This window comes from Hibiscus syriacus, unplaced genomic scaffold (assembly GCF_006381635.1).
Source record: "Hibiscus syriacus cultivar Baekdansim isolate YM2019G1 unplaced genomic scaffold, ASM638163v2 tig00110370_pilon, whole genome shotgun sequence".
NCBI lineage: Eukaryota > Viridiplantae > Streptophyta > Magnoliopsida > Malvales > Malvaceae > Hibiscus > Hibiscus syriacus.
This window is the reverse complement of record NW_024062707.1, coordinates 62,006-80,063: the sequence shown is the minus strand read 5'-3', so window position 1 is coordinate 80,063 and position 18,058 is coordinate 62,006. Positions and strand designations below refer to the sequence as shown.

General features: G+C 38.6%; 1 protein-coding gene across 4 annotated transcripts in view; it reads right to left on the bottom strand.

Annotated features, from left to right (window-relative positions):
* Window positions 1-627: 627 nt before the first annotated feature.
* Window positions 628-18,058, bottom strand: part of LOC120121309 (tRNA-specific adenosine deaminase TAD3-like) — a 46,368-nt gene continuing 28,937 nt past the window's right edge. For 2 of the 4 annotated variants that reach the window (XM_039140694.1, XM_039140693.1), the window contains exons 3-11: window positions 16,645-16,810; window positions 16,511-16,562; window positions 16,319-16,392; window positions 16,040-16,161; window positions 15,469-15,551; window positions 14,501-14,600; window positions 2,207-2,662; window positions 1,631-1,740; window positions 628-920 (exon numbers count right to left, since the gene is read on the bottom strand). In XM_039140694.1, coding sequence (XP_038996625.1) covers window positions 746-920; window positions 1,631-1,740; window positions 2,207-2,662; window positions 14,501-14,600; window positions 15,469-15,551; window positions 16,040-16,161; window positions 16,319-16,392; window positions 16,511-16,562; window positions 16,645-16,717 — 1,245 coding nt within the window. In that variant the 5' untranslated portion in view covers window positions 16,718-16,810 and the 3' untranslated portion in view covers window positions 628-745. Of the gene's footprint in view, window positions 921-1,630; window positions 1,741-2,206; window positions 2,663-14,500; window positions 14,601-15,468; window positions 15,552-16,039; window positions 16,162-16,318; window positions 16,393-16,510; window positions 16,563-16,644; window positions 16,880-17,080; window positions 17,147-18,058 lie in introns of those variants that run through there. The other 2 variants (XM_039140696.1, XM_039140695.1) reach the window with 2 other exon arrangements.

The following is an 18,058-nucleotide window of genomic DNA, read 5'->3' as shown; positions in this document are numbered from 1 at the left end:
AGTAAACCCATTTCTTTTGGGTTCAATATAGAGGGGACTTGTATATTGTGTTTGAATGAGTTTGAATGTTCTTATTCCAGATATATTTGGAAATGGGTTTTGCATGCTTGTGGTTCACCTAGACCAGTTTTGTGTTGGATCAAAAGCTTAGCTGGGCTTGCAGGAATGTTAAGGACAAATCGTTGTTGTCGGTGGTTTTTCGTTTGGCTTGAAATGGTTGTATTGCCCTGATTTGGAACAAAAGGAACAGACAATCCTATACAACCCTGATTTGGAACAAAAGGAACAGACGATCCTTTAGGGGTTGTATTGTCCTGATTTGGAAGGAAAGAAGGGGTTGTATTGTCCTGATTTGGAGGAAAGGAACAGACGATCTTTTCAGGGTCGTATTGTCCTGATTTGGTGGCCAGCCTGAAGGATGTTAATTTGAAGCTGAACAGATTGCACAGGATTAAGGGTAGGCAGTTAAGCAGGGAAGTTGTAGTGTTGAATGGTGGTTAAATTCTTAGGGTGTCTTAGGGGGCTGTCTATTTGTACATGGGTAATATACCTGTTGTACATGGTTGTTTGCTTTCTTTTGGATATAAAATTCTGCACTTATCCCCAAAAAAAAAACCTGGGATCATGTAATTATCATTACCCCGTTACAGTTAAGACTTACCATTTCGCATTACAATTTCTTATAATGAGAGATGAATTTCTGGAAAATGTAAATAAGTGCGAACGGTAGGAAATATCAAAAGAACTATCTTTCCGCTGGAAATTCAAGTTCAGGCAAGACAACCCTGAAAACTGCATAGTGATGGTTTAAGCTTTTCTCACCCTGTAGCCTATGAACACTTCCCAATGCCCCAGCTTCAGGATTCGGTAACGCATAAAATATTCGCCTAATTCTCTGATGAACAAGAGCCATAGCACACCTTCAAAACACACAACCAAATTTATCAGATCACATTAAAGGTAAGAAAAAATCTTTTCTTTCTTTCTTTCACAATCTTTACAGCTAAAATTAAAAGTACCATCTTCATCACAATGACTATTTCGACCAACAGTACTCGGACTTCTGAATGTTCCAATTAACGGTATGTGTCTGACATGATGTATGTCTTTATTTGATAAGTCCTTGAAAGGTCATATTTCCATAGCCATGTCCAAAATTGTGTTAGACACAGGTGTTGAACATGGATACTTGAAAAATGAAGAGTTAGAGCAACATAAGTTTCTTCTAAAGACGACTATTTGGTAGAGATTCATGAAAATACGATATCTAAAATTCAGAAGACACAATATACGGAAGGTAGTTCTCAAAGCTTAACCAACAAGCATGTGCTCGATGAGAAAAACAGCTTGAAATATAAACAAAAGCAAATCCCTGATCAAAACCATTGTGCTTTTAACTAGAGACAAGCAAGCAAATCCCTGATCAAAACTGTTGTGCTTTTAACCAGAGACATGCAAGCAAATCCCATCCATCAATAGAAATTTACAAGGTTTGGCATTTGAAATTAAATATTCCTAATCTCATTCCCAAACTAGATTAAATTATCTACATCCAATATATTCAATCTACAAGTTTTTTTTTGTCTTCAACAAATGTAAACAGGAAAAGAGATGAGTTTTGCTAACTTACATTGTACAAGGCTCCCAGACAAGATAGATGTCATAGCCGGTACACAGATAAGGCCTGGGTAAGGAGTTTGAACCTTCGGTATTCACATCCTGTTCCCCACCATTTTTTACCTAAAATAGGATTGTTAGACATGCCTTTGAATTTGCCTTGTTCCGTACATATTTTTATTTCACATAGTATTCTTATGAAAAATAGTAAAAATAAACCTTTCAAGAAAACAAACAGAACTTATTACACATTTGACAATTTTCTATCACTCATCAAGAAGTTATTATTTAGAAAACCCTATTGGTATAATATTTGTTAAAACTTAACGAATACTGCAAATCTGCAATTGGACATACAGCTATCCAGTTGTCTTTCTTCTAAAGTGGCACACATATAACTGTGGCAATCAGCGTCATTTTAAATCTACAAGAAAAGAAGAAAAAACATAACATATTTTCTGCGTACAGACAACGAGATGCTTCCAGTAGAATTTTGGAACAAAACTGGGAAGATATTCCCCCACCTTAACCTCTGTTATATGGATCACCAAGACGAATATTCAATAGAAACAGAATAAAGTTAACTCACATTTTCAAGGGTCACCCTTTGTCTCTTTGCTGGAGAACCTGAGGGAGAAAAATGAGTAGAATCAACTTCATACAACTTTTCACCGTGCCCAGAATCACGGAACAAATGTCGGTCCCTCGCAGCAGAAGCTTCAATAGCAACAATGGTAGCATGTCGTAATGGGTGACAATAACAAGGACTTGTATCCAATGATTGTTGTGAAAACTGCCAAGGGTTTAAACAAGAAACTGTGGTGTCACATTTTAGGAGATTGTTAGATGAGCCATTTGAAATCAAAGTTGCATCTCTTGCTATCCTGTTAGCATCAGCATCAGAAGTGAATCCTTCCGACTGTTTGATGTGGCAGGTTTCTGTCTTTGCTTCATTTGTTCCCATATGCCAAGAGCAGACATCATCACATGCCCTTGCAATTATCTGCCCGGCTAATGGATCCACTATCAAAGCAGCATTGAAACTCTGCAGAAAAATGCAGAATTAGACAAGATTAAAATAATATCCACAACCAAAGGATGACACACCACCGAAAATGGATTTTAAGGCATACTTCATTGAAAACTAAGGAAAAGTGACTGATTTCTACATGGCCTAATTAATTCAGTTTGCACTAAGTCTGTTTATATTAGGGAAGATCTCATATGCATGGGTTACTTTGCAACATCTGTTACAAGTGATCACTGACAATCCGAACAACAAACTTGAGATAAGAGGTTCAAGGTTTACATAGAATTTATCTTCCTCTTTTTCTATATCTTCCTCCGTTCTTTCAACTTTCTGTCAATTTTAGTATTGGTATGGCATTGCTAAGACCGCAATCAACCATGTGAACATATTTTTTTTATAAGAATTGAAGGCCTCGTTAAAAACCCCCTTCTTGATTAAAGGAACTTGTAGGGAAGCTCCTTAATCAGTTGGAAGGAGGAAAAGAGTGCCCTTAGATTTCATTCAGCATAAAAAATACATAAGATACATCCAGAGAATCACAACCTAATCCATCTTAGCTAAGACAACAACCTCTAATGTAGCTGACCTGACCTGATAACCAAACTAACATCACCAATAAAGACTTTAAGCTTAAACAAAGCCCAAAAAACAACACAAAACCTTACTACAACAGGCCTGTAACAATCAACCAATCTCCTCCTTAGCTAGCTTGTTAGCCTCCATATTACAACTCCTAAGAATCAATCTAAGAAAAATATCCATAGCAGAAATTATTGCCCCAATTTCCTCCACCAGAGAACTGTAAAATGTAGGGGCAGGGTGCTGCTTAGAAATCCAATCCACTACAGATTTACAATCACTCTCTATAATAAGTCTCCCCTTCATAGCCCAGTCCGAAGCAAAAAAAATCAATTCCTTCCTTAATAGCTTTCAACTTTGACAAAGTAGGAGGACCTGGCCCTACAGCATAGGAGAAAGTGGTTAAAGTAGAGCAATTGGAATCTTTCAGAATACCTCCTATCCCACCTTGTAGCCCATCTCCTCTTACCGCCCCATCAACATTGAATTTAAACATATCAGGTGGAGGAGGTAGCCAACAAATCGCCTTGATTGTGTTCGAAGAATTATGAATTTTATCTGCAAGTGTTGGATCCCCTAGTAGTAGATCAAAGAGAATACTCACAGATGGGTATTTAGCTAAATACCATTTAGCCAACCTAAATCTAGCGAAGAAGAATAGAGAAGAACTGTCAAACTTCCAATTTTCAAACACTACCATATTCCTCACCTTCCAAATTGACAAGAAAACAACCCCGGGATAAACTTCCAAATACATGAATTCTGCCTTAGGTACGACCATGAACTTAGAATTGCCATGGGGTCTTGAGGCAAAACAGTAGAAATATCCCATACCCTTAGGAATTTAATCCATAACTCCCCTGCAACAGAGCAATCCAAGAATAGATGTTCTATTGCTTCTTCATGAGTATGACATAAAGGACAAAGGACATCATCCAAGGGAATCCCTCTCTTCTTCAACTCCACTCTAACTGCCAATTTACGGTGTGAAAGCTGCCATAAAAAAGTTTCTACTCTAGGAGGAGCCAAACCAGACCATACCCACTTATTCCACTCAAAACTATCTTCAGAACTGCAGGATAACGTCAATCTACAAGACTTGACCGAGAACAAGCCATCCCCCTTCCCCGACCACCCAAGAAAGTCATCCACTGAATCAAACAGAACTATATTATCAATCAAGGACATTAAAGCAAGCCACTGATCCAATTCCCAGTCGTATAAATTCCTTCGTAACTGAATATTCTAAACCCATACATTCTGAACAAAACCACCAAACTTAGCTATATTCCCCCATTTATTATTCGATAAAGCAAAAATTCAGGGGAATTGGGATTTTAAGGTCGAATTATTAACCCAAACATCATTCCAAAATGCTATTGACCTACCATTTCCCACTTGTATCTTTGAATTGGCTCTCAAGCAATCTCCAATCTCATCATTTTTCACATAGTTGTTCAGAATACCTCTCCATATCCATGAATCTAAGGGAGAAACAACCTTTGTCATTGAGAGAGACAAATTGCTAACGTTATTCTTACAACAAATAATCTTTTTCCATTGACTGTTTTTTTCATTTGCGAATTTCCACACCCATTTCCCAAACAATACTCTATTAATCAAACTCAGGTCAACGATACCCAACCCACCCTCTTCAAAAGGTTGACAAACCGTTTTCCAGTTCACCCAGTGAATCCGTTTCTTAGCTTGATCTTCTCCCCAAAGAAATTTACCCATCAACGAATTCAACTTGTGCGTAACCTTTAGTGGTATTTTTTTATAGAAGATGAGGCCTCATTAAAAGAGCGTCTATAATTATATTAAACAGAAGAATAGTACATTGCCAACCCTTACAACAAACAAAACTTCCCAGAAAGCATAAGACTTAAAAACCACTATCAGCTGGAAAGCGTAAACACTAATAACATAAGACTGAGAACAAAAATCTGCAGTAACAAAGTGAAACATACACACCAACTCCCCAAATACTAAGGCAGCAAATCAACCTATACCATCTTTAGCTAATCTGTCCGCTTCCCAATTAGCAGCCCTCAAGATAAGCCTTAACGTAATGTCCAACCCTTCCATAGTAGAGACTATCTCCTTCACCAATGATTGGAATAAAGGAGTGCTTAATTCCGGATTTTTGATCCACTTCAGGGCGTTAGTAGAATCTGATTCTAAAATAATCCTCTGATTAAGAACCCCACCTGAATCAATAAGCAAACACAACCCCCTCTTAATCGCCAGAAGTTCTGCCATAATCGGGGGACCTCCCCCAACATTTTCAGAAAACCAATGAATCAACTTACCACTGCTGTCCCTAATCAGGCCTCCTATACCTCCTTTGTTCCACCCCTTCACCATTGCTCCAACAACATTAATCTTTATGAACCCAACTGGAGGAGGAACCCAGCACGAAGGCTTGGATCTTACTTTGTGACTAACCATTGAATCAGCAAGTGTTAGATCACCCACAAGGGAATCGAAAGGAATCTGCGTATCAAAACTAGCAGCAAACCAAGAAACTATTCTAAAACGAGCAATAAAGAACAACACCACCACATCCAACTTCCCTTTCTTAAAAATAACTTCATTCCTAATTTTCCAAACCGTCCACAAGACTGCCCTTGGAATGAATTTCCAAATACTAGAATTCGGAAGAAGCTCGTCCCACTGAGTGATGCAATCTAAGGGTTTATTAGGAATCACCCAAGCAACATCCCACAAATTCAAAAATCTGACCCACAGTCCCCAAGCAACCTCACAATGCAGAAAAAGATGGGAAACAGATTCACCAAATCTGCCACACAACGGACATAAGGAATCTTCAATTCCAGCCACTCCACGCTTTAACAATTCCTCCTTAACCGCCACTCTCAGATGAACTACTTGCCATAAGAAGGTTTCAACACGAGGAGGTGCTATCCCTACCCAAATATTTCTGTCCCAAAAATCCTGATTCCCCTCAATACCATCCGAGTCAAAGAAACTCTTGATACATGAATTAGTAGAGAAGCAGCCCTCTCCATTCCCAAACCAAATCCAACAATCTTCCTCATCATGAGACAAAAAGGTGTTATTCAGCATAAAAATCAGATGCAACCATTGATCAATCTCTCAATCCACCAGATTTCTTCTGAATTGAATATCCCACACCCAGCCTGCAGCAAGACTCTCCCTAAATTCCACTACTTTCCCCTCTTTATTTGTCGAAAGAGTGTACAATCTAGGGAACAAATCTTTGAGGGGGACTTCTCCCAACCAAGCATCATTCCAAAATACCACAGAATGGCCATTTCCAGTTTTCCACCTCAAATTACTCCTAATGCAGACACCAAATCCATCATTGGAAAAGAAGTTATTGATCACTCCTCTCCAAATCCAAGAGGCACGAGCAGTCAAAGAACTCTACCTTTTTGGAGTTCAGGTCCAAAATTATTCACACAACAGACTACTCTCTTCCACCAAGAATCCTTTTCAGAGGCAAACTTCCAAACCCATTTACCCAACAATGCTCTATTCAGAATAGCTAAGTTCGGGATCCCTAGGCCCCTCAACCTTCTCGGCTTGCTGACCAAACCCCAATTCACCCAATGTATGTTCCTTTTATCAGTCGACCCCCCATAAAAATGCAGCCATTATAGAATTTAATTTCTGCAGCACCGAAACTGGAATTCGAAATAAAGAAAGGAAATAAGTGGGAAGAGAGCACAAAACAGATTTGATCAACACCACCCTCCCTGCTAATGCTAGAGAATTCACCTTCCAGCCAGACAATCTATTATAAAAATTCTGCACTATTGGCTCCCACATTGCAACAGAATTTCTCCTAGACCCCAGAGGCAGGCCTAAATAATCTGCTGGAAACTTACCCACTGAACAACCAATTTCCTTAGACCAGTCAACAAGCACATCATCCTCAATATTGATTCCGTAAATTTTGCTCTTGACTAGATTAATCTTCAACCCCACCAATAGCTCGTAAATCAGAAGCACCCTTCTAACATTCTTCAAATCCCGAATTGAAGCCTTTGAAAAGATAATAAGGTCATCCGCAAATTGTAGGTGCGAGAGCTTGAATAAACGATCTTGAGCTCCCAACTCAAAACCCAAAAACAGTCCCAAATCCACTGCTTTAGTTAACATCAAATGAAGCAATTCACCATCCAAATTAAATAACAAGGGTGATAGCGAACATCCCTGTCTAAGACCTCTTTTTGTATGAATTTTCTCAGTAGGAGTCCCATTCAGTAAAACAGAAACAGAAGCAGTTGACATACACTGAAACATCCAAGAACGCCATTTTTCGCCAAACCCCATTTTACCCAAAATTTTCAACAAAATCAACCAATCAACTGAATCATATGCTCTCTTAAAATCCACCTTAAAAACCACCCCCTTCAACCCTTTCTTCCTCCAGAAGTCGATTCCTTCATTCGCAATGAAGGAACAGTCCAGAATGTTCCTCCCTCGGATAAAAGCAAATTGGGACGGGCTAATAATGTCATTAATGCATAAACTGAACCTCCTAGCCAAGACCTTTGACAAAATTTTGTAAAGCCCTCCCACAAGGCTAATTGGCCTAAAATCCCCCATCCCCTCCGGGTTAATCTTCTTAGGAATAAGAGAAATAAAGGAATGGTTCACCTCCAGATCCCACTCCTTCCCCTCGAAAAAGTCCTTAAAAAACAGCATAATATCCTCTTTCAAACTAGACCAGAATTTCTTGAAAAAGCCTAAATTCAAGCCATCCGGGCCAGGAGCTTTGTTGCTATCCGAATTAGCAATTGCTCTCCAAACTTCTTCCGAAAATGGCTTTTCAAGTGCTAACCTCTGCCCTTCCGATAATTTTAAAAATTCCAGATTTATATCCTCAGCCTCCAAAGAATTTTCCTGAGAAAACAGACCATTGAAAAACTCCACTACAAAATTTCTAATTAAGGTAGGATCTTCAATGACTTCATTCCCCACTAAAAGGGACTTAATGCCATTGTTTCTCCCTCTAACTGAAGCAGTATGGTGGAAGAATCTGGTGTTCTTATCACCCTCCAATCTCCATTTCAGTCTCGATTTTTGCAACCAAATCGATTCTTCTTTCTTTTGGAGGTCCCATAAATCTCTCTTTGCTTCAATTATTGACCTCATTGTCACCGAGGAAAGGCCTTGTTGCATATCCAACTCCATTTCGTGAATTCTTTTCTCCAACTTTTTAATTTTTCCAGGCAATTCTAAATAACCCCTCCCAGACCATCTCATTACCACACCCTTCACCCTCTTAAACACCATAGACATGGGCTTCCCCTTTTCCTCTTTGCAAATAATATCCAGCTCCTTGCCCATCATCTCAGTAAAACCCTCCTCCTCCATAACATAGTTAAACAACCTAAACGGCTTCAGGCCCCAATTGCAATCCTTGTTCTCCAGCAGAATAATATTATGATCAGAAACTGACCTTGCCTGCAATGACTGACTTAGCTTCGGGAACAAGCTAACTAAACTCTGATTCACCAAAAAACGATCCAACCTCTCAAACGTAGGAAGTTCCCTATTATTACACCATGTAAACCGACCTCCAGACAATGGCAAATCTAGCAGATTTGCCTTACTCACAAAGTCCCTAAAAATATTCATAGTCACCGAATTCACAACTCCTCATTCTTTCTCCTCCTGTGACAAAACTACATTGAAATCTCCTCCTACGCATAATGGACATTCCACGTTATCCAAGAAAGATAATAATTCCCTGAAAAATGCCTCTTTCTCTGCATCCAGACTAGGGCCATACACATTAATGAAACAGCAACTTCCTGGGAGTCCCACCATAGTTCCTTTTAATGCTACAAATCTGCTATAAAGGACTACATCTTCCATCACAAATTCCTTCTGATTCCACAAGGTTATTAACCACCAGCAGAACCTATGGAAGGGGCTACAGCCAACTTAACCAGCACAAGTCTTCCAGCATCGACAAAGAAGTAGCTTTCCATCCTGCTAATCTATTGTAAAAACTCTGTATTACCAGTTCCCACATAACCTCAGAATTCTTCTTTGAACCATGCGGTAAACCAAGATAAGTCATTGGAAAAGACCCTACTCCACAACCTTCTTCCTTTGCCCAATCTTTTAAAGTTTCATCTTCCAAATTAATACCATACAAGGTACTCTTAGACAGATTTAAATGCAGCCTTGACATAACGCTGAAAACCCTCAAAACTCTCCTAATATTTAGGATATGAGAAGGAGAATCTCTGCAGAATAAGATTAGATCATCTGCAAACTGAAGATGAGTTAGGTGGAAGGGATTATCATACCTACCAATACTGAACCCTTCAAACAGACCCAAATCAGCAGCCTTTATCAACATTAAATTTAGAAGCTCCCCAACTATATTAAACAAAAGAGGGGACAAATTTCAGCCTTGTCTCAACCCTTTACTAATGGTAAATTCCTCTGTTGGAGACCCATTCACTAACACCGAAATTGAGGCTGAAGAAACACAACATTCAATCCATGAAATCCGCTTATCACCAAAACCCATAACCTTCAGAATTCTCAGTAAAATTGGCCATTCAACCAAATCATAAGCCCTACGGAAGTCAATTTTGAATACAACTCCATACCTCCCTTGTTTCCTCCAATAGTCAATGCCTTCATTAGCCAAAAGAGCACAATCAAACAATTGTCTACCCGGAATAAATGCAAACTGCGAAGGGCTTACTATGCCATTAATAACTGCAACCAGCCTTTTCGACAGCACTTTGGAAATGATTTTGTATAAGCTGCCAACAAGGCTTTTAGGTCTAAAATCTTCAATTCCCTCAGGATTCAGTTTCTTGGGGATAAGAGTAATAAAGGAATGATTAACCCCATGATCCCATTTCCTTCCTCTGTGAAATTCATGAACAAATTTCATAATATGATCCTTCAATATAGGCCAGAATTTTTTAGAAAATCCCATAGTATAACCATCCGGTCCAGGTGCCTTGGCACTGTCAGAATAAAAAATAGTTTCCCACACTTCCTGTTTAGAAAATTCAACTTCTAGACTAGCCTTTTGCTCATCTGTCAATTTAGCAAAATTCAGATTAAGTTCGTCCACCTCCAGTGTTGTTTTTGCATTATAATTGTCCTTGAAAAAATCCGAGATAACAACTCTAATCTGAATCGGATCCGTAATTTCTTCACCAGCTACTTTCAATGCCGAAATGGCATTTACTCTGTTCCTATTCAGAGCACATAAATGAAAGAACCTCGTATTTCTATCCCCATCCTTAATTTATTTCATTCTTGACTTCTGAAGCCATATATTTTCCTCCTTCCTATGCAATTTCCACAGATCATTCCTCAAAATCAGTAGTTGATCCCAATCTTGTGAAGAAAACCCCCCACCTTGTGACTTCAATTCCAAATCATTAATCCGGGCTTCCAATTCTGAAATCTGTTCGGAAATACCCATTTGGTTTCCTTGAAGTATGCTAAATAAACCCCTTCGACCATTAACCTTATTCAAATTAGTAAAAGAATTTTGAACCATCCCAGCAAAGCCATCTTCCTCTAACAAGTAGTTGAAAAATCGAAAGGGTTTAGGTCCCCAATTTCTGAATTCTTCTTCAAGCAACACTGGGTTATGATCAGATAGGGATTTTGGTAGCATTTTTTGAGTAACTTTTGGAAAACAATGGAGGAAGCTACCATTAATTAAAAACCAATCAAGTCTTATCCAAGTGGAAGACTCCCTATTATTGCACCAAGTAAATTTTCCTCCAACTAGCGGGAGATCCATAAGATTTAGATTTTGGACAAAGTGAGAAAATAAATCCATAGAATGCCAATTCTGAGCCACTCCAATTTTCTCCTCTGGATCTAGATAAGCATTGAAATCCCCCCTAAGCATACTGGCAAGTCTAAACTAAGCACAAAACTCATCAATTCTCTGAAAAAAACCTCCTTATCAGCCTCTACCGACGGATCTTACACATTAATAATGACACAGTCACAGTTAACTGCCTTGAACTTCCCTGATATTGCAATGAATCTATTGTTTCTGTGTTCTATGGTGACTTCAAAGAATTTTTCATTCCACAAACAAATTAAGCCACCTGCATACCCATCAGCTAGTTGAAAGCTTCTACCATTCAGAAAATTGCCCCCCCAGCTTCCTCCATTTTCCATTTTGGCAATTATTCAATTTAGTTTCCTGTAGAAGCAAAATGACCGGTTTGACTTTACTAACTAGTCTAGTTACTGCTCGAATTTTTCCCTCTTTCCCAAGACCCCTAACATTCCAAGAAATCATTTTAAGTCGTGACATTTGAATTGTATGACAGAAACCCCTTATCAACCAGATACCAACACTCAAGATCCCTTTATAAACCCTTCCAACTCCATCTTCATGATCTCCTCTTCTAGTAACTGTTGCCCCCCTTTAAAAGAAATCCCCAACAAATCACAAACCTCCCTAGTAGCAACTGCTTCATTCCTTGCTTTTACAGTTTGGTTGGAATACTTTGACGTAGCACTGTCTTGATCCAAAGCTTCCCTGACCACACCTCTATCCACCCTCTATAAACTATCGTGAAAGCAAATAGAAGCTTCACCCTCCGAACAAACACTACCAGAACAACTTGGAGCAATCCTTAATTTCCTATGATTAATAATGCTTCTTGAGCGAGTAGCTTGATCCGCATTATTCCCCTCTGCAGGCTTATTATCACCTGTAATTGCTCTTGGACTTCCTTGATCAGGCCCACTCATCTCTAGCCTGCACATGCTGATATTGAGCCCACTATCTTGGATAACCTTTTCCTGCCCCAAGGTGTCACCCCCATGCTCCACTCCCTTTCTCTCCCTTCAATACAAACCCCCACCATTTTCTGCTAACTTGGGACATCACCTCGTACTATCTACACAGAACAGAAATCAACACCCAAGATATTATTTAATTCAACTTTTCCTTTCACACACCCCTCGATCTGCGTGTCACCCCCTTGTGGAGATTCCCGGACCTATGCCTCTACCCTGTTATTGGATTCTGACAACACATACTTGCCCAACTGCCCATCTCCTTGGTTTCCGTCCGACGGGTTCTCCTCCCAAGACTCCATTATTCCGTCTTCTTCAACGACATCTTCTAACTCAGGGAAGAAATCTTCACTTCCTTCTACCTTAATCTTAATAGTGAACGACCTTCCATACGTATTAATTGTGACATGGGGAGGAATATCGAATGGAATCTCAACCCTCAACAATATATGAGCCACTCTGCAATCTACTCTTTGAACTGTTTGCTCCTGAATCTTCTCTAGCTTACCCCATCTCGATGCCAAACTTGTGAAGAATGATACTGACCAGCAGTTTAACGGAACACCAATCATAGAAACAACATAGTAAGGTAATGAGACACACTTCTCGTCCATAACAGGCTCTAGCCTTTCGAACCAATAAGACAGTGCCTCCCACTTGACTTCCATCGTGGCATTTTTCTCCTCCACGGACTGGAAAACTATTAAACAAACGTTTTTTGCATAAACCCACCATATCACCTTGACATTGATTCCCTCGTTCCTTAATACCCTCTGCACAAATTCAACTTCGAAAGACGCCTTGCAAATACCTGTTAAGGACGATCTTAGCCATGTCCTTTCCTCCATTGGAATAAAAACTTCCAAAGGCTTCTTCACCTCCCTCTTGTCTCCAGGGCTGCCCACTCTCTTGCTCTCAACATTCTTCACGCCCATTACCGTATCCTTATAAGTCCTACCATCATGAAACCTGTTCAGCAGCTCCTTTTTCCCAGCAGCATTAACTGGAAATAATGACCTTCTCTCTGTCGACTCTCCTGCGCCTGCCTCTCTAGACCCCTTCACACTATTACACTTCAAGCTCCTCGAAATACCAGTCCTCTGATATTTCGCGATCGACACTGATATTCTCCTCTCATCGACGAGGACATTATTCATCCTTTCCTTTTCATTAAGCAAACCTTTTTGCTTGCAAAGTGCACGAAAGCAAACGTATTATCTTTGTAATTCGGTCTCCTATTAACTAAAGGAATGAACACCTTAATCACATTGCCACAATAACTAAAACGCTCCCTTAAAACACTCCTATGCACTCTCCTACTAAGATTGTCTACGAATGCTACCCACGATACACCTCCATGCACAGCTAAACCTCTGGCTGAAGAACCAATACCCTTCGATATCTCACTCACTCTCTCTCTAACTTTCTCACTCATGTTTCTCTTTTCAACCATGTGAACATATTAATATTTGAAAATTGACAAACCCATATGATAGAGCAGGAATTAAAAGAACTACAAAACTATATCTCAATGGTAACTTCATAAGAAGCAATACATAATTCATTAGTTATTACATGCATCAAATCTCTTTTGTGGTGAACTCTTAGGTTTTAGCAGAACAACATATCATAAAAGGAGGTTCAACAAAAGCAAAAGCAAAACAAATATTTTTTAAAGATATATAAAACCAAGTATAAAGATAGAAGTTTCCATAAACTCCTATCAAAGGCTGAACACTTGGTCCTTTTTTCCATGATCCTTCAGCAACATAAAGCATTACAGAGATTATTCTAGCACATTGTTGTTTAGGGTGCACGGCAATCTAGGTGCTAGAACCTTTATATTGCTCAAGATGCAAGGCACAAGATAATGCACACACATGAGCAATGTAAGGCACCATATCTATGAGCGTATAACAGTACTACCCCCTGTATAGTCCTATGATCCTATCAAAGGCAGAACACTAGGTCCTTTTTTCCTTGATCCTTCTGCAACATAAAGCATAAGCATTATAGAGGTTATTCTAGCACATTCTTGTTTAGGGTGAAAGACAAATTCTAGGCACTAGAACCGTTATATTGCTCAAGGCACAAGGCAAGAGAAAAGGCACTCGCATGAGCAAGGTAAGGCACAATATCTATGAGTGTTTATCTTTGTACCTGTGTGTATATAAAATAAGCTTCATAAATATAATCAAGCAAAGAAGCTCCTTTTTCTTTTGTTGGTCAATGTGTTTGATTTCCTTATAATCCTATGTCATAGCTAAGTCCACTTCTATAACACAACCCAAATACCATTAACCTACTAGAAATTACAATATATCAATCCTTATACTCTAATTTATAGAAGCTATTTAGACAGTGTATAGATTCTGCTACTGTAAATGGACTGGAGTTGATGCATTCCAGTATCTCATACATATCCTTAAAAAATAAAACCAGTGCTAAGAAAAATAATTAAATAATTACCAAATGATCACCATATTTCGCCAACTCTATTGTGGACTTCATAAAACTGAAAACTGATTTAGAATCCTCTTCATTAAACCCTGTAATGCCATTAATATTGCTGCAAATGGAACAAAAGGGAGAAAAAGCAAGCATATAAGGAAAGTAATACAGATAGTGGCAGTTGCAAGAGAAATATAACTGAGACAAATAACTTCAGCACCACCAATAACTATACTAAGCATTTCAGAATCCAAACACAATTTACAACTCTAAAGGCCCACCAATGAATGGTAATGCACAATATGCCATTCAAAAATTTTCCCATGCAATCGAATCCAGTCTTTACATAGTGATTATAATCCACTAGTATACCTCTTTGTTTGAATAAATACATGAACATCATTTCCCATCCTATTATATTTGTTCTCTCGTGCAAAGAATTTTTATGAATCAATAAAACAAATAAAAAAATACAACAAAAATATTTTAGAATATTGCTTCACACTAACAAAGAACATATTTTTTCGGTACTTAATGAAATTGTTGTAGTTCGCAACATTTATATTTCCAGGGAGTTCCTCTAAGTAATAATTTCTATCTATTTTTCTTTTCTAGATTGAACACCTTTTTAGAGCTTCTCATTAAAATTTAATACTATGTTTTAATCTTACTAGTGGAATTAATTAGTACATCCCAAACGTCAAAGCAAACATTTGGACCATGGCAACTTTCCAAGGGACAAACGCTTCATATAACTAAAAGACTTGAACCCAAAAACCCTAGACCTCAATTTTGCAACAGGTCCCTAAATGATTAAATATTTAAACTGGACATCATGCACCTCTTCACAGTTCATACCCTTTCAAAATAATGGCTATCAGTTGCATACCCTTTCTCAGCATCATATCAATGTTTTATAGAATTTATAACTAATGGCTACCTGAATCTAACTCCAAAAAAATGTAAACCAAAGATGTAGAGCTTACTAGGTTGGTGGATGATATGACGTTGGCCACAATTTGCACTGTTCTTCCCACTCCTCCTTTGATAATGCAACATGTTTGCAAACCTAAAAGTCATTTAGGTACATGTAAAACACAAACTAACTTGACGCAGATCCAAAAAGCCATGCCTCAGTAAAGGAAGCTACAAATGTAAATATTTTAAAGGAAGATGCCATGGAAAAGACCAAATTGTTCAATAAAACTTCCAACTTCCATGACTTCAGTTATATGAAATCTCTAACAGAAGAATGAGAAAAAAGAAGAGCAGACATATGAAATAACATAAATGAACATAATGTAGCAATGGAAAAGGTAATAACAGCATACGGTGACAAAGTGAGCGGAAACACATATAGAGAGAGGCACACATATAGAGGTGCACACACATGTACCAAAAAACATAGAGAGCACCGAAAGGGAAACAAAAAAAGTTATAAAAGGAGAAAGCTAAGACTTTTCAATCAATTGTTGATATTTCACACCTCCGTTATACATAAAATGGGTTTTAGGTCAAACAATGTTACAATATGAAAAACAAATGAAGAAAACCCACTTCGGTAATAAAAGGAGTCAAGTTGTAGGAATTGACAACATCTTCCACACCCGGTGGCATAGTATTGGATTGTGTTTCATTTTCAGAAGCCAAACATAATATGACAAACAACTCTGGTTTCCCTGTCACATAAGGCAATTGTCACAAACATATACTCAAAAAAGAAATTGAATACACCTGATATGATTCATTATGAAGATTTGAATGAAGGCTTGTAGTATTGGAAATGAAAGAAAGGAGAAAAATTCAAAGTACAATTATGTAAGAACAGATATTAACCCCCTTGGACTTGCTTTTTGTTAATCCTCTTCAAATGCTGGAGATTTTGAAGCGGTGCAATCTGATTAAGTCGCCTATCATTCCCGTTCCGTTCGATTCCATTCAAGGAAAGTACTATTAGTATTGCTTATTAAATTCACTCCACCATCATCATAACACCAACAACAATAAGAGAAGTGGTAATAATATTACCTTATAACAGTATTGGCATGTTTCGGTTCAATTAAGGAAGCATAAACTTTTTCTGTATAATGCATACGTCAGTTAAAGAATAAGAAAAGGAAAATGAAAAGACAAAAAAGGGAAATGAGAATTGATGAACTCACCGGTCGGTTGGCGGGTAGGGGAAACAGGTGGGTTGGGTGGAATATGGATGATCTGTTGCAGCTGCTTGTTCATTATCGAGGAACTAAGATAGGCTTCTCCAACAGAACAGTTGCTTCCAAGCAGAGGCAGCACCGCACCAAGTTTGTGTTATGCTGCCCAAAATCCCTATAAAGTACTCAAATAAAATAATACTTGCTGCATTCAGCAGAAATAATAAAATAAAAGAACAAAATAAAATAATACTTGCTTCTAAATAAATTCTCCTTCTCAACAAAGTAAACAGAGAGGGAGTATTGAAGAGACAGAATAACAAGCAGTAGATCGAAAAACAGAAAACTAAATGTAGTAGAGTGATGCAGATGCAGTAAAAAGATAACCGAAATTCCCATGACTCAAGTAGGAATCAATCTTCAAGATTAGGATTTCAAAAATTACCTTATTTAATCTCCTAATATGTCGGAAACTTGGGTCAGGGACCGCCGGAGGAGGAGGAGAGGCTTGTTTGGCGGCGGGGACGTCGGAAGAGAGTCGAGAGTGGGTTAGAAGATTTTAAGGGAAATTTCGAAAACCATTTCATATATATTCAAGTCACCCGGTCCGTCCGATCGACTTGAATTGATTATTAACTTTCAATTTAAACTCTTAAACCGTAGGTGGTGACTCACCCCATGGTTGAAACGTGGACGGTGTTCCTTGCTTCCTCTGGATGTTTCTGTTGAAGCGTGGCAGCGGTTGATGGAGGTGTCAGAGAGGCGGCCGGCGTCATGGCCCTAGGGTATCATAACCCTAGGGTTTGCTGTTGGTATCATCTGAACGCGTATGGATCGTTGGATCATGCCAGATCCAACGATGGATAGCTGATAGCGGCTGGGGCTGAGATATAAACCCTAAACGGGTTTAAGGTTATACATTTAGGCCTTTAGGTCTGGGCCACCGTATTTGGGTCTGTCTGGGTTGGGCCGGACTTAGCCTGTTTGTAATAATAATTTTAATAATAATAAATAAAATAATAATAATAATAATAGAAATGGAGAAAAAATAGTATCTTCAGCTACCCCTCTTTGCTCATTCTCGTGTTAACAAGAATAGAGCAAAGACGAAAAGATAATAATATTTTTTTCCATTTGAATTCACTTGATTAATATGGAGATGTTGAATAAATTCTTCTCTTTCTCCAGATAAGTTCTTCTCATTATGAACTTTCCGCTGGGATGATAATATCTCATTCTGTGATGTAATTTGGAAAAGGGTTGAACAAGTTCTTCTTAAGACCGTCGCTCTCAAGACCGTCGCTCTTTTCTCCAAAAAGAAGGCCGCACCTCTGAAGCCCAAGGCTTGCTTCCGTCGCCCCAGCCGATGAAGAGCTGGCTAAGTGGTACGGTAAGTGCAATGGAGTGCACTTACCAGAATCAG